Source organism: Agelaius phoeniceus, chromosome 1, assembly GCF_051311805.1.
Source record: "Agelaius phoeniceus isolate bAgePho1 chromosome 1, bAgePho1.hap1, whole genome shotgun sequence".
NCBI classification, from domain to species: Eukaryota; Metazoa; Chordata; class Aves; order Passeriformes; family Icteridae; genus Agelaius; species Agelaius phoeniceus.
The window spans coordinates 79,216,344-79,232,820 of record NC_135265.1 but is presented as its reverse complement, the minus strand read 5'-3'; the positions used below and the strand labels follow the sequence as shown (position 1 = coordinate 79,232,820).

The following is a 16,477-nucleotide window of genomic DNA, read 5'->3' as shown; positions in this document are numbered from 1 at the left end:
CTGAAAGGTAAAACAGTTCATTTATTTTGAGGGAAAAAATATACATAAAGATTTATGTAAAGAGAATTGCCTCAGTATTGAGGATTCCCCATGCTATCCATTTTTAGGGTAATATGCAAAGGAATATTATTTCATTGTGCCCTTTTTTGCTTTTCATCAAATCTTAAATACAGGGAAAATTTGTTTTTTTCACTTAGATATGCTAATATTTAAAAATAAGAAGCCAAACTCAGTAGAAGATGGTTGAAATAAAGCATGTATATGGTCAAATCAAGGGCCCAGGCACGTGATGAAACAAAAACCATGCTCTGCAATTATTAGTAAAAAAACCCAAACCACTGAACCACTGAAAAGTGCAATTTTGCAACCTGTAGTAGCTGCTAATATTCCTTGTATTTTTCTAATGTTTAGTGCAGTTCCAGACTCAGGAAATATTTGCAGATAGTTCAAGATTAATGAAAATATTGAAGGAGCAGGTAAATCTAATCATAAAAATCTTCATTACGGAGTTAAGAAAGGGAATTCTGTATGGACTAAATCCTAGTTTTGGAAACTGATAAACAGCTGTCTGTTCTCATAGACCCCAAACTCCAACTATCTTTATTTAACAGCATTTATTTAACAGCACAAATGCTCAGCTTGACAATTGTATGCTTCTTTCATAATACCCTTTCTACTACAACGCAGGAGGGGAAGCTGATCAGAATTGGATCTTAGCCTAACAGGATCTCAAATGGCAGTGACAGACTAAGTTCCAGCACATCCTCTCTGGTGACATACACAGCACATGTTGTTAGGGCAGAGTTTAAAGAAGAGGAAAATGGGAGTCCTTTACACAACCCCATCACTGAAAGTGTAGAAGTGTATGTAGCATTCAAAAAACATTCCCAGTGGATATTTTTCTTAATTTTAGAAAAAACTTACATAGATTTTATCTTGCTGATATCGCTGGAATAAGTTGTGCATAATGGAGCCTTCATGGAGATCTATGAGTGCTGCCATGTCTTCCACACCCTCTGTGCTTGTTGGATGCATAGGTGTTACTTTTTGGTGTGTGATCGTGCTCTGTTTATAAGTGAATACCTGAAAGAGGGGAAACAAAAACAATATTAATCAGAGCACACATTCAAAATCTCCTGTCTGAGAATGGAGCTTTCACATCCATTCATATCCCCTATCCATCTTATCAGTGTGCAGACTTGCAAAATATAATAGCCTGGCAGGGATACCCTCCTCTAAAGCTTCTCTGACACTGATTGAAGCCCCAAATACCTACATGGGTCATCAGAAACTAGAACACACTGAGAGTGCACTGAGGATTGTAAGGGCTTTTCCTGTTAGAGGGCAAATGCAACCTTGCTTCACACTGGATTCGTGCTAGACTTTATCAAGAGAAAAATAAACCAAGCAATAACCATTCCTAAAAATACAAAACCAACCAAACAATAAACCACCTCTTACAGTAAAACCCACTTACAGTCAAATTGCTCTGGGAGGAAATGCTTGACTGTGCAAAACAGCAAATTAAAATTAATGCTCTAATAGGCTGCAAGTGTTCATATGTTTGATCTGAAATCCACTTAAATGTTTCCATTCAACTCTCCAGTCAGGAAACAGTCATTACACCTTATGCGAGGAGCATTTTAAGTTCTGTGTGCAGCAGGTATTTAGAAATTAATAAGCCAACAGATTTCTTAATTGACTTTTGGGACTAGTTTCTGAAGCCAGCTCTTAACAGACAGTAAAAGCCCTAAAAAAGAATGTAAATACTTGGTTGGAAAACACTTCCAAATATCTTCTGTAAAACTATCACAAATATGCAAGAAGATGTACACATCCTCAATATAGTTAAACTTTTATGAATGCTAATAACATCAATAAAGACTACATCCCATTTCCTGCAAATTTACATCTTGGCACTTCATCCTTATAGACGTATGCCCACATTCGCACAGCCAACGCTCCTCAGGCAATTCTTGTCCCTGCTAATGGCACCATTTCAGTGTTAAAAAGTCAAAGCATGGAACTAATGCAACTACTTTGGGGAAATACTAATGTGGAACATTAGAAAAAACCCAAACCCCTCTGAAATCCTTTAAAATAATATTTATGAAGCCAACAGAATCAGAGCCATAACTGTCAGCCAAGCACCAGCAAGCACTGTGGGAATGCTGCTGCGGGCTGGGGGTCACGCTGTGCCTGAGGGGCCACCTCTGCGCAGGAGGAGGAAACCCCTCAGAGGTTTATCACCATAAAACCTTATGTATGTTCCTGGCAAAGAAAGACTGAAGGAGTGACATTGCAGGAGGCCATCCAGACAAACAGTGATGTTGTCTGTCCTGCTGAGACAAGTGAGAAAAGAGAGGCTGAAGAAGCAAGAGGCTGAAGGCAGATCAGATGAAACACCAAAGCTCTGTACTTGGATATCCTAACAGCTGGCAGAGGAGTACAGCCTGAAGACATTTCCTCATTAAAATAGTATCCTAAACATAGCAAATGCTGGCACAGGCCATCACACTGTTACAGGTGTCACTTGCGCCAGCACAAAGCATACTGAAGGAAAGCTGGGGAAGAAAGGAGATCCGGGAAAGAAATTTCTGACAGGAGCTGGGAGGCATCACAGACATCAACAAGGTATGTGAGCAAACTGTCAAAAAGTTCCAATAGGTTCAGAACATCCCAATCCTTGGTTGAGGGGAAAAAGACAGACATGGTGAGATCACGGCCTTATTTTGTGGTGAAGAATCATAAAAATGACAGGACAATGATTTGTACAGGGCAGAGGGACCCTGCCAAGATGGAGAAAGCAGCCACTTGTAGGAGCATGTGGTCCAGACAGAAGATCTAATAGACAGAACTAACGTGAAGAACATCAACTGATAGCAAAACTTTTGTGGCTGAAAAATGTGTTAGCAGTCCCAAGACTAACCACACAAACTTTAAGTGGAATTAGAGATTATTACATCTCAAAAGTTTTAAACTGCAGTTCTAGTCAGAAGAACCATACAGGAAAACAAGGTCATAATGTAGAACAAAAATACCACAAGCTGAAAGATTCGGAAATAAAAGGGAAATAAGGAGAGCAAATCCTAGAAAAGTAAGCAACTTAACACAGGCTATGTATCATCCTGGATACAGAAAAACAGATTCAGTGGGAGAATTAGGAAACCAAAAGAGGATGACACATATCCTGTGAGTGCATCTCATGTGAACATGGAAGGAAAGCAAAATATCACTTCTAGGAGGATAACCTCCATATTTGCGATGCCTATCCTTTGATGAGTGATGCACAGGTTAGTAAGGTAGGCAAAGCACCCTGTACATCACTCAGTACGTTTATTAATGTAAAGAACTCACAGACAAACACCAAGAAAAACAACACAACAAATGAGTTGCATGTGGCAGCACTACAAGATGGCCTCTGCAGATTCATCCTTACCACTCAAACTCACTATTTTCTCTTCTTCAGTCTAGTTGTTCTAATACTTCCATCTTTGCCACACACTACCTTCTCGTTTGGGTGAAGAAATTATTCTGTGAGCTGATTCAGAGATAGGACTGTGCATCACATAGCTAGAAAACATACCAACTTCTAATAATAGCTGCCACCCAAATAAGAAAGGAGGAGGAGCTCTTCTTGAAAACTGAGTAGCCACTTCTCCTTTATTTTTAATTCTTCCAGAACCATGCATCCCTCAGATTTCTTAAACCCACTGTAACACTTGATCAAAGTCATCTAACAAGATCGAAGTCATGAGAGAGGGCTGCAGGATCACATGTACAAACCCCATCTCCTTAAAATGGGCTTTCTGCAGTCCTCTGCTGAAAGGCCTGCTTTGTTTTATTTCATCTTGAATCACGCCTTTATTGGGATAAGGACATGGAAAAACTACCTTGAACTTTATCATTACTGACTAGAAGATCATGTTATGAAATATTAAAGCACTTGAAATCCTCAGGAAATAGGAACCCAGAGCCACTCTGCAGGGTCAGCACAAAGAACAGGAAGATGACCCAGTTGGCTCCTGAACTTCAAGAGGACCCTGTTGGCAGAGTGCAGGAACATCCATCCTCAAGGACCCTCCCAGCATTTCTGGAAGGTCAAGTGCAATGCACAGGAAACTAGAATAAGATTTAAGACAAGCCTAAATGAGAATTCAGCAAAAATGTCTTTCCTTTCTAGATATAAATGGTTCAAGATAACAAACACGCTGAATACATGGAAAACTCTAAATTAACCTTAAAGAGACAGCATGCAAAATAAAAACTCTTGACGTTATTCTGGAAATGAAAATTAGAGGTTGAGATAGGATGGACCAATGCAAGGAGCAACAACAAAAAGAACAAGCTTAAGAAATATAAAACAAAACAGCAAACTCAGCCTAGCAACAGTCAAGTGCATTTCACTGAGAAAGGAGAATCCTTCAAAACTGCCCTGTTGTCCCTACCACAGCGTACCAGTGCTCTGATGAACATGCCAAAAAGGGACTCAAATGAAGAAGTGGCCTAAAAAGCCAGAGGACAAATGCTATCCTGCACAATTAATCTGGCATGTGGGAGGAAAAAAAAGTTGTCTTTCAAGCCTTCCATTTAAGGGAAATACCACAAAACAATGTAAAATTAATTTTCTCCATTGAAAAAATACCCCTAAGTTCAAGACTTAATGGAAATTATGTTTTTACAAAAGATGTAATTTGTAATACAATTTATTAACAAGAGCAAAGTACGTCAAAATAGACTCTCAATTACAGGAGCACAAATGTTTTCTTTCTTATGGTACCATTTCCTGACATGATGCCAAATTTAAAAAATCCCTGCTTGAATCAGATTATTAAATGGCATCAAGAGATTTCACAACAGGTGAGTCAAGTGAGTTTAAGAGAATGCTGAATTAAGTGCTTATGTACATCAAAAAACCCTCACAATCCCCACTTCTTGCAAAAGCTACAAGTCACACCTGGGATTTCCTGCCTGCATGAATCCCATACTCAACTGAATCATTCAGGGTGTTTTTCACAAGGAAGTGAGGTTTGGGTTTGGTGCTGATGACCCATATTAGACAGGAGGAAGGCAGAAGGTACTCCAAAAGCTTCCTGATCAACAAGTTGGTATTTGAATTACAACCTTCATTGTTTTAGTGAGATTTCTGTGAGATTTTTATTTAAAGGCAGAAGTAGGCTCATATGCACCATGTAAACCCTGACACGAGCTGGATCATTATTAAAACTGTTCTCTGAAAATGTGCAAAGTCACCTACTGAAGAGTTCACATATTGCAAGCATTTTAGACAACCCCTTCTACACACTGATCCATTACCCACCTCATGGGCTGAAACTGCATCAGAGAAACTGCATCAGCTGGTCACCTGTCATAGTCTTGCCATTAATAACACATGCTGAACATGGTACTGCCTGACTGATGCCAAATACTGTCTGCTTGGGCATGGTTATGCAGTTTAACATGTTCCTGCTGTCAGTCTTGTTCCAATAAATCGAGAGGGTTTATTGGTAGAGGTAACAGACATGGAGCAACCAACTTCCCTCAGCTGCTCTTTGCTGCTCAAGAATTTTTTTTTATCAACCCTAGGTGTACTCTATAAACTGCAGGGCCTTACAGAAGATAATCCTGATATCCAAACACATAAACCAGAAATATTAAAGTTTTGTCACACACTCAATTTAAATTAAGTTGCTCAAATCTATACAATCAGAGAGATAATGTAAAATATGGCAAACATAAAATTTAGTAGAACAGGAAAAGTGAAAACAAAGAGCTACTGGACAGAAGTCACCTGAGACAGGTTTACAAAGTAAAAATATACAAGCAAACTACCACAATTTCTTCAGTAATTCCTGTGATACTAGACAACAGCATCTGGGCACCACAAGCACCAGAAAGCAAAACTAATTGACCCTAAAGGAAAAGCCCACAGCTTTCCTGTTGCTGTCCCATGAACTACCCTAATCTTCACAGGATTAATCCCAATGGCTACTGTGTGTCCATGAAAATCACAGCTCCAGAGGACTTGCCAGCTCCAAGAGGACTTGGCTCATATGTTCATGACATCAGTGCCCTCTGTTATCTGAGGCATCTTTTTGCCTATTGTCACTGACCCCACAGCAGAGATGGGCACGGCCCAGCAAAACACAGGACTGTACAGAGAAACATCCACTTAAAAATATTAATTCTTTTTTCATTCTCTGCTGTTGGTCTGAACTGAGGATCATCATTTGTGTTTCCCTCATGTTTAAAAGTTAAAAGAATGTAATAAATCTTACAAAATGTCTTTATAGATGTGTCCAAGCAGAAAAAAGAGGCCATTACAAGCTGTGGAATGCAGTGTTCCAGGGAGAAAAATAAATCATGACAAGCCCAAGGACCCAGAGATTAAAAACAAAAATAAAAATGTAGTATTTTACCCTTTTTTCCTGGAGAGATCTACTGTCTAATTAGATACTTAAAGTACAGGACAGGGATGCTCTCTTACAAATCTAAGTAATTTAAGATCAAATGTAAAGTAGAACTATTGACATTGTAAAATTCTACAGTTAATCGTGACAAGAGTGAAACCCAAGTAATGTTTTTGCCCAGTAATTTACTATTTTTCTGTATGAGTTGACCTTAGACACCCACTGTGTTGTTCCAAAATAATCTTTCAGATAGCAAGATGTACCAGGGCCCAAGGTTTGCTTTGATGAAATGTAATTTAATCTCTATCAAAGTAACCAGAAAACTCCACAATGAAGTTTCTTAACTATAATCCTATGGAGGAAAATGAAATAATTTTATGTAAAACATTTATTGATGTCAGGAAAAAATCACCACCAATCTCCTATCTGTGACCTCCTGGCCTTTTCTTCAAGCAACTATCCCATACACACATCAACTGAGAATCAGCCTATTTTCCATCTGTTTTGTAAAATTCTCCCCCTTTTGTGCTGGGAACCACTGCAGTCTCTGGCCTTCCTTACCTGTTAGATGTTAATCTTGATCTCTAATGGAAAATGTCTAAATGACCACTATGCACATCACTGTACCAACCCAACCAGTGAGTAACACACAGCCTGTAAATTGTGGTTATCCTACACTTTATCCTTACCCTCTGCTCACTTTGGTTCCTGCCATTTCCAATCTTTGCTCTTTGTCTTATTAATCAACCCCCTTCCAAACCCTTCCTCTCAGTCCCCATTCCGTATCTTTCCTCAGACTCATTGGGACACCTGTGGGACACCTGTGTCACTAGCTGCTCCCAGGTTCAGGTGCTGGGAGCCTGCCCTGAAGCCCTCCTCACCCTCTCCCCAGCCTCCAGCAGCGACAGCACCAGGGATCACTTGCAGCACTCCCCAAATGGCTTTCGTACTACAGCTTTCAGGTTCTCACACCCACACACAATTTCCCTTTCTGCTCCCAAGCTCCACAGTGACAGGAAGCACGCCGCCAGGATGACAGCCCTGCTCAGTGCCACAGCAGAGCTCATCAACCCACTAAATTGTGCCTCTTTGTTGTTCCTCTACATGCTGACCACTGTCAACAATCTTGTCTGATCAACACCTCCCACCTAACTCCCATTCCACAAGAGGTATTTGAAGTTTACTTCACTCTCTGAACCGTTTCCATTCATAGACAAGCTCTGCCATCAAGTAAGAACAAGCTTCTAATTACAGGTTCAGAACTTATGACCCTTCAATTGGGTTTCCCTACATAGACAATTAAGAAATTTAATTGGAAATAAACACATCCATTTTACCTAGATTACACTACTGTAAGCTAAGCCTCTAGGCAGTCCATATAATTCTTACAATGAAAAACAAAGAATGCATCTTCAACTTTCTTTCCAAGTGATCTTGTATAACTTACAGCACCTGCAGACACCACAAAGCTCAATGTTTAAGAAGCCCACCTATAAATACTGCGACTGCAGTGCTATAGAAAATGTGCAACACCCTTCACATGTCACCAGCATCTTCTTCACCATGCAAAAGTGCTGCTTTCTGTTTGTGAACAAAGAAGTGAGAGAATTGCAGCTGCCCAAGCTTTCCCACGATGCTGGAACAAGTGGAGCAGTCCAAGAGCAGGACACAGGAGATGTACCCCAGCACATGTCCCCAGCTCCCTGACAGGCAGCCAGTCTGCAGCAAGGCCTGACCAGCTCTGGCCACAGAAACCCAGGGAGGAGGCTCTGATCCATACATCACTGCAAGATGAGACAGAGCAGACCCCTTCTTGTAGCAGAGAAACAGAAGGTCTGGGCCCATGCTCTCCATGGGTGCAATCTCCATCTGTCTTGGGACACCCCACCAAAGGAACTCCCAAATCAGTGTTACTGTAAGGAGCAATCAGCAAACAGATGTAATGGCAATCACTCCTTTTGCTTTCAGTGCACATCACCTTAACTAGCTTAAAGGACAAGGGGGTGAAAACTGATGGTCTCTGCAAGAGGAAGACCAGAACACTAAAAACTCTCACCCTTTTTCCATCATTTTCCACACAATGGAAAAGCACATCTATGGACAATGCCAGGCACTGAGAGCATTAGCTTTCCTCTCAGCATCACTTATTGCTCAAGTGAAAGTTTCAGTGTCAAATTTGTATTTATCTGTGATTCATAGAAATAAACAATGACTATTTGCAATGGAATGAACAAAGCTTGATTTGAATAATATGCCCCACTATCAAGAAGTGGAACAACTATGGCCTACAAATTATACCAGCTTTTTTGAGACACAAAGCAATTAATCTCAATAGGTCTTTTTTCTAAGAACAAAATAAAAAAGGAAAAAGCCCTGCAGATAGCTGACTGGACTGTCTCCAAGACTAGAACAGGAGCTGCCTGTGTGCAACTCACAGCAGTGAAATCAGAGGCAATGTTTCTATGGGAGCTGGAGCTCTAAAGGAGCATCCCTGTAGAGCAAGCCTTTTCCCAAATGAAGGATTGCCAGAGAAGGTGATACTGCAGTGATACTCTCCAGGATTCCAAACAAAACCCAAGCAATGCCATTGTGAGCCTTTTGCCCTCATCCCTCTAAACTCTTCTCAACCCAACACTTTACATGAACTGACCCTGCCTGGGCTGCCTGTGTAGCCCCCATGGCCTGTGGGTGCTGATTGTGCCGAAACCCTGTAGGAATTGTCCCACCTGCATGAAGTCAGGCACAGGGGGACCAGGAGCTACCTGGGGAGCTGCTGCCAGGCACAGCTGCCTGGTAGGAATTTCCCATCAGGAAAGTTTCTGGCACTTATCACCACTGTTATTCCCAAAATCAAGGAGGCTCTGCCGCAACACCAGCTGTAATGGATCAAAGTTCCTTGCATCAACCCAGTGCAAGCTGGTCCCTCCACACAGGGGGACCACAGCCACTGGGCTGGGGTGCTCCTTCCTCTACAAGGCTGCTGCTGCAGAGGCCTGGGAGGGAATAAAAAGAAAACAGACCCAGAAGAAAGGGTTTTGCATAGAAATGGATGGTCTTCACAGCAAATTTCCATGTGCTGAGACAATTTAGGGCTTAGGTTTCCTTCACCCCTCCTACCAGGCACCAACCAACCCCTCAGCCCTGGTCAGATGCAGCCAGACACAGAAGGTTTTGCTCCAGCTCATGGTTCACTCACCCAGTACTGGCTGGGTGCCAGGAGCTGGCAGACCTGCAGGAGCACCCCAGCAGGCTCCAGGGCCACCCTCACACCAGCCGTGAGACAACCAACATGGCCAGGAGCCAGGCTGGAGAAGGGCCAGCACAGACTGCACTTGGCTGCTGGCAGCATGATCCAGTGCGCTCCCACAGCAATGCACCAGCCAGCGAGGACTGCACGGTCTTACAGCCCCCAGCCACCTCCATCCTGGAAGACACCACCCACAGAGGCTCAAGCAGTAACCTCCCAGACCCAATTCGCTCACACCTTCTTCTCCTGAAGGTCTTACACCACTGGGAACAGAACAAAGAATGCTTCTCCTCCAGGGCTTTCCACCACCAACTCCACCTCTGTGTTCCTCTTGCAAAACCTCCCCTATTTCCAGTCATTTCTCCTACCCTCCACACACCTCTGCCCCTTGCCATTATGGTCCCAGTTTCCCTCCTGGTACCCTCTCCTGCCCATCACCTCCCCATAGGGAGATCTGTCCCTTTGGAACCACCCTGTCCCAGCTGACAAGGCAAGAACTTGCTTTCCAACCCACACATGCATTTCATTTTGAATTCAAAGTGTCCAGTCCCTGAAATCTGGCAGAGGTGCACCTCAGACAAGCTGTCAGTCAACTGGTTCTCTGTCTGTTTTGCCCACAACCAAGGGAGGACCTAAATGTCACAGGAAAGACAAAAGAGTTGTCAGACAACTAATTAATGCTCTACTCGAAACAGAAGTGTCAATGTTATGTGAGACTCCCTAAATACATTGGGGCAATAAAATAATATAGAGCAAGAATAGGATACTGGCAAGCATTAGTCATGAATCCAGTGCTGAGGGCAAAAAACCCTCTGCACTGGCTATTTTTAAAGCTGTTTGTGAATTAAAGACATGACAACTTGCATATGATAGAGGAAGTCCATAAACACATAATCTCAGTTTTCAGATCTCCTGACAACTTTTAACTATAAAACTCTCAATTTATGTTTCCCTCAGTTATTTTTTTTTAATTTCTCCAAATCTTGGCTTGATTTTACCAGTGTAAGTACTGTATGACTCACAGCAACAATATTTGATTGTACTCAGCTTTTTAATCAAACAACTTTTTGTTCACAAGAGCAAAGTGCCTGCTCCTATAGGACCTTCCTGCCTTAATTTAAAGAAACATCTTTTAGATCTTTACGTATTGACGTGTTTCCAGAGAAGCACAATAAGCAAGAGACTGACATGAGAGTGAACTGGTGGAGCTTGACATTTATCTTTTGAGGGATTGGGTTAATTTTCAAGTTCTTTTGAACCCACTCCAGTGAAATTTAGATAAGGGTCTATTCTCATATTTGCTTGTTAAAAAAATACTTTTAGGGCTTTTTTGCCTCTATGTTACAAGAATAAAAAAGTCTAAATCACAGATGGTACAAAGCTCTATATGAGTTTGCAGAGATCACAGATCATAGACTATCTCAAGTTGAGAGGGAGCCTTAAGGATCATGGAGTCCAGCTCCCTGTTCCTTGCAGAACTACCTACCACTAAACCATGTGACTAACAGCATTGTCCAGATGCTCCTTGAACTCTGTCAGGCTCAGTGTCATGACCATTTCCCTGGGAAGCCTGTTCAAGTGCCCAACCACCCTCTGGGCGAAGATTCTGCCCCTAATATCTGACCTAACCTCACATGCACACTTCATGTAATTTCCACTTGCGAAAACTTAAGTCCAAATTGAAGCATGAATTGTTTTAGAAGAAAATGCCCTTTTATGTTTCTTTTTAAAGTTAACTTTTAATCTTTTTTTTCGTACAATATTACAAAATGGCACTTCTACAGTATCCCTAATTGCCTTGTAAAGACAAACCAACATCTCCCCTTTATCAGCACACCACACGCCCACCCACACCCCTGGCACTACTCACTGTTATTCAAGCCCAGAAAATAGGAACTGGGTACAACCCTGGTGTGAACATCGGCCCCTCACTCACTCTTTTCTCATATTTAAAGGATCAGAGGGGCTTTTCATTAAGCCAGCATTTACTACCTGCTGTTCCTGCAGGTTGCCTGGGGTGAGAGGGTTTGACACAGCTATACTGCTAGGAAGACAGCCAAGGGCATATTTTATCTACAGCTCAAAGTGCTCCTTTAAACAAGGTAACTGTGTACTCAACTTCCCTTCCCCCAAAACTTGCAGGTATACAATGGTAACTTACACCGTGGGGAGGAGAAAGAGGGCAAGAGGTGGAAAGGGGCGGAACTGAAGCCCTGAATACAGTAAGCACCTAAGAGCGTCTATCCATGAAAATATGGACATGATGAGCCATACTACACAATGGAGAATGCCCAAAGCAGAATCATGGGCAGGTGAACATGAAACACTGAGCATTTTCCCCAGACCTAAGCACACAGTACAGTTTCTACAGCAGACTAGTCAACAGGCTATGCCGTTTCAAAGTTGACTTTTACCATGTGTGCTGATCTGAAAACAATTCATCAGGCTTTCAGGAAAATGCTGTCTGAGGAGGAACAGAAGGCCAATCCCTCTGTCACTACAGCCATTCATTCAGCTGAACAGCAACTGGGATTTTTTCCAGTTCTGACCTAAGATAATGGAAGGTGCCCTTAAACAACTGCAGGAGGAGGTGACCTCCTCTTACTTATGTGCCTGGCTCTGACATGCAGAGGTAATTGTAATTATACTGTAGGCAGTGACAGACCAGTGCTCAGCAGGTGTCCAAAGCTGCCTTTTAATCTACCCAAGTTAGCGCTGCGTCTCACAACAGAACAGTTTCTCTTGCCTGAGAAGGCACACTAAATATCAACAAATTCTTTTTTGCTAGCATGGAAGCACTGTCAAAAAAAAAAAAGTGCAGATGGTTTATCTACACTCAGAATTAGCCATTGCCATTCATAGCCATTGCCAGTGGCAGCACTGACCTGGGACAGAAGAGGCTTTAGCCCTATCTCACAGACTAGGATGGAACTGAATCTCAGCTGGCTGCACACAGCATGAGCACAGCTTCCTCCTACCATGTGTGTTAACCAGGATCCCAGCACATGTGGTCCAGAGGCACATGACAGTCCATGATATAGAAGTAGCCTGGGTCTAGAAAAGGACTGATCATTCACTCAGCCTTCCTGCTGATCTTCCTGGGCCCCGCAGTGAGCTCACCACAACCCGGGGCAGCACCAAAAGGGGTAAAAGGCCATGGCAGAAAGCTTCATGCAGCAGGCATGGATTTACTGGCTTTGCCAGAAATAAAGAGAAGATCAGCTTCAGCTCTGCACCCCAGTGAACCCCTCTTCTCAGAGGCTCAGACACTGAACCTCAGAAGACAGGTCCACAGTGCTGTTTCTGTAGCTAGCAACCTGCCAGTGTCTGATTACTGCAGGGTTGGCTGCCCAAGTGTGCAATAATAATATCCAATAATCCCTCCTGAGAGGCACTGCTCTCACATGCCCTGCTAGCAGGACTGTGACAAAAGAGTCTGTGTCTGCAGAGGGAAGGAGCAAGGGACCCTGCCTCCCTACCAGCAGACAACCACGGGTCACTGCAGAGGGCATGGGGTCCCTCTGCTCCTACCGCTGCTCAGGCGACTTGGCAAAAACAGTAACTGACACGTGACAGGTGGGAGACAGGAGGAAACAGCTGGAATAATTATGAATTTCCATACAGTAAGCAAAAACTTGGGCTCTTCTTAATAATATATTCTGATAGGTTAACTACTCAAGGAGATTTCAGCAACAAAAATTATCATAAACATTATTTTCAAAAAGCCATCTTTATTTACGTTCTACGGACTGTATTCTGCCCTTGGAATCTTAGTTTCCTCCAGGACCAGCGTGCTTAGACAACAGCAGCAGTCTCCAGCAGATGACCACTGACAGCTCCTGGAGAAGCACAGTGGGTCAGTGAGCATTGCTACTGGTCAGCCAGCATGTTGCAGCAGGGCTTTGTTTCGCTCTCCTCAACCAGGAACTCCTCCTAAAAAGGTACCCAGGCCCTTTGCTAGCTGTGGCACACAGCAAAGCTGAAAGCTTAAAGCTTCAAGACTCTCAGAGCTCTCCTGTTATTCTCACAACAAGGTGCCCATCAACACGTGAGGCTGAACTGTCAACAGCGTTCAGTAAGGAAATCTGAAACTTCTCAAGCTCGTACTGGGGACTGGCTCTCCATCCCCCCTGCCCTTCCCAGCACTGTTAGCTGAAGCAAGGGGAGAGTCTGCTGCCAGGAAGAACAAAACAGGTTTGGACAAGCATGAAACCAAGCTGCACGTATCTCAAGACAGCAGCCAAGGCGGTTAAGCCTTTTTCATTACAGACATGAAACCCAGATCCACACCCCGAGAGCCCAACTGGGCCCTGGCAACTGAGGTCCTTCAGAGCCACGTACAGCTGGAGTTGGAGGGTTCCTGCAGCCACATGCCAGCCCTGGCTGAGCCAGAGGGGTCACAATGCCCCTGGCAGGTCATTTATGGTATTTTAATTTACATTTAGGGGGCAACGCTGCCCGACTGAAGTTTTCCAGGCCTCCCCTGCCCAAAAACTGCTCTGATTAAAGATCAACAAAACCAGCTGAATATTGCACAATGGTTCAACCATGATACCACAGTGAAGAGAGATGGAAGCAGTGGAGTAAAAAAATGAAAAAGGGAAAAAAAAAAGGCAACACATTCTATAAATAAATAAATAAACCCCTACTGTATCTTGTTTTGAAAACATGCAAAAATAAGGGAAAGGGCATAAATTTGTACTTATCCTCTAGTTCAAAATCTTTCAAAAAGGGATGTGAAAAAGAGAAGTGCTTATTTACAAGCAGCACAGTCACCTTCTAACTTGCACTGAAGTTGCACAGTGCACTCCTGGGCTGCTGCAAGAGCAATACTCAGACTGATTGCACAGTCAGGTACCAATTACTTAAGCTTTCTCAAATGTATACTGGTAAATTTGATTATTACTCAAATAAAGCGTACATTGTTAGAAATGCCAGAGTGGGCTGTTTCTTTGACTGAAACCTTTTTAGAAAAAACCCTACCTCTTTGCTATAAAGTTTTACAGTGTCTAGTACAGAGACCTCTTGGAGATTTTTTAAGTACAAATATGAAAACACTTCTAAATTTTAATATGTCTAGTTTGGGGAAAAACAATATTACATTCTTTTGCTTGGTAATATTACAAGGAGTGTGAACAAATATACCAGGCCCAGGAGCCCAAGAATTCACAGAACAACTTAAAAGACCTTTTCTTCTTTCTGTCTTGAGTCTTTTCAAGTTCCCCTTTCTTAAATCCTTAGAGATAATATTGCATATAATACTGTTCATTTTCTGTTATCATGCAGGTAAGAATCTCCTCCCATTGCACTTGGGAAAAGCTTGTGGATGTTAAATACAAAATCTTAATTTTTTTTTAAAAAAAGGAATGACAGAAGGTTTGACTATAGGTTGTCTTGGTCATATTCCTGTGGAGGGCTTCCTTGAAGAAAAGGACAAGTGGCACTGCTAGAACTTGGTGAGGAGAGAGGAGCACCAATTGCTCATTGCAGGGCATGAATCCACAGATACAGGCAGATGGAGTGGTTGAGAGATGCAACACTTTTCAAAGCCATGCCATAAGTCTTATAGCACAGCACAGATATTGCTTTATGTGTGAGAATGTGCGCTACATACAGATAAGGGAAAGACGTTGCTTTGGCTGTAAAAGTTTGAGAGACTGTTCTATATGTTACTCCCATAAAATCTGCATATAAACTGGATGGTTTGCATTTGAACTATAAAACTCCTGCCCTGCAAGAAGCAAAAGGGCAAACTGAACACACATGAAGGTGGCTCTCCTTATTAAAAGGTGTGTGTGCGATTTTATTTTCCACAGTTTGCCTGTGCTTACATTTGAAAACCAGAGTGGAATCACATACCAGATAGCATGTATGTGTATGCTGGAGAAGCCCAATTACAACTGTTCCCATGATACCAGCAAAGAGTAATTCACAGCGCTATTTTTTCCACCCCAAATAAGGACAGTACTACTTCAGTAGTTGTGTCAGAATAATGGAGACAGACAACAAAGACGTCTTATATTCAGAGAATTACTTGGTAGCTTTACACATAACCATAATGTTTATAGCTCTGGAAAGAAAAACCCAAACTACTGCTGCAAAGAAAAATACACCAGTACTTTTCTGTCTTTGTAAGGATACTGCTGTTTGTTTTTGAATTTACTTTAACAAACCTCAAGCACGTGAAGCTGTAAAAGCTCCAGTTTATATTCTTTAAAATGAGGGTTAGCCAGAAGTCTGACATTAAATACTGTGAGATTACTTAAACATGTTACTAAAAACCCATTAGAACAGACAGATTAAAACTGGACCTTTTCTGATTTCTTGCTTTGGAGGAAAGGTTGTGAGAGAGATACATGGACATGGCAATCTCATAGACTAGTGAATAGTGTTGCCCTCTATTTACCTTCCCAGCCTACTCTCAGTACTCAAAAGAAGTTTATTTTACTGTGTTTTCTGATAAATACACATCTTAGGATTCAGCTTTAGAGATCCCTGCTAGCGAAGAAAGGCTGCCTTTTCAATGTTCTCTTCCCCTAAAGATGTGACTCCTCTCCCAAGACAGATTCAGCTTATAAATACACAACCTCATTGAGGGTGCCATCTCCCTGTTAGGACACCAACCAATTGTTCTTTTTGTAACAGACATTTTCAGTGCATAAGCCTGAACATGAAACAGGCTTGGAGAACAGGGAATGAAGCTGCATGTCTACCCAGGACAGAGCTGACCTGATGGCAGATAAGCCCAGGGAGGTGTGAATCCTAATGCCCTGCAGTGAAGGACAATGAGGACTGTATGGCAGTTGTCTGGCTTTTTACA

General features: G+C 42.3%; 1 protein-coding gene across 1 annotated transcript in view; it reads right to left on the bottom strand.

Annotated features, from left to right (window-relative positions):
• The window catches only part of MYO10 (myosin X), a 163,405-nt gene that overhangs the window by 88,943 nt on the left and 57,985 nt on the right, over positions 1-16,477 (bottom strand). The window contains exon 3 of the mRNA XM_054629809.2: positions 925-1,083. Within this exon, the coding sequence (XP_054485784.2) occupies positions 925-1,083 (159 nt within the window). The remainder of the gene's footprint in view (positions 1-924; positions 1,084-16,477) is intronic.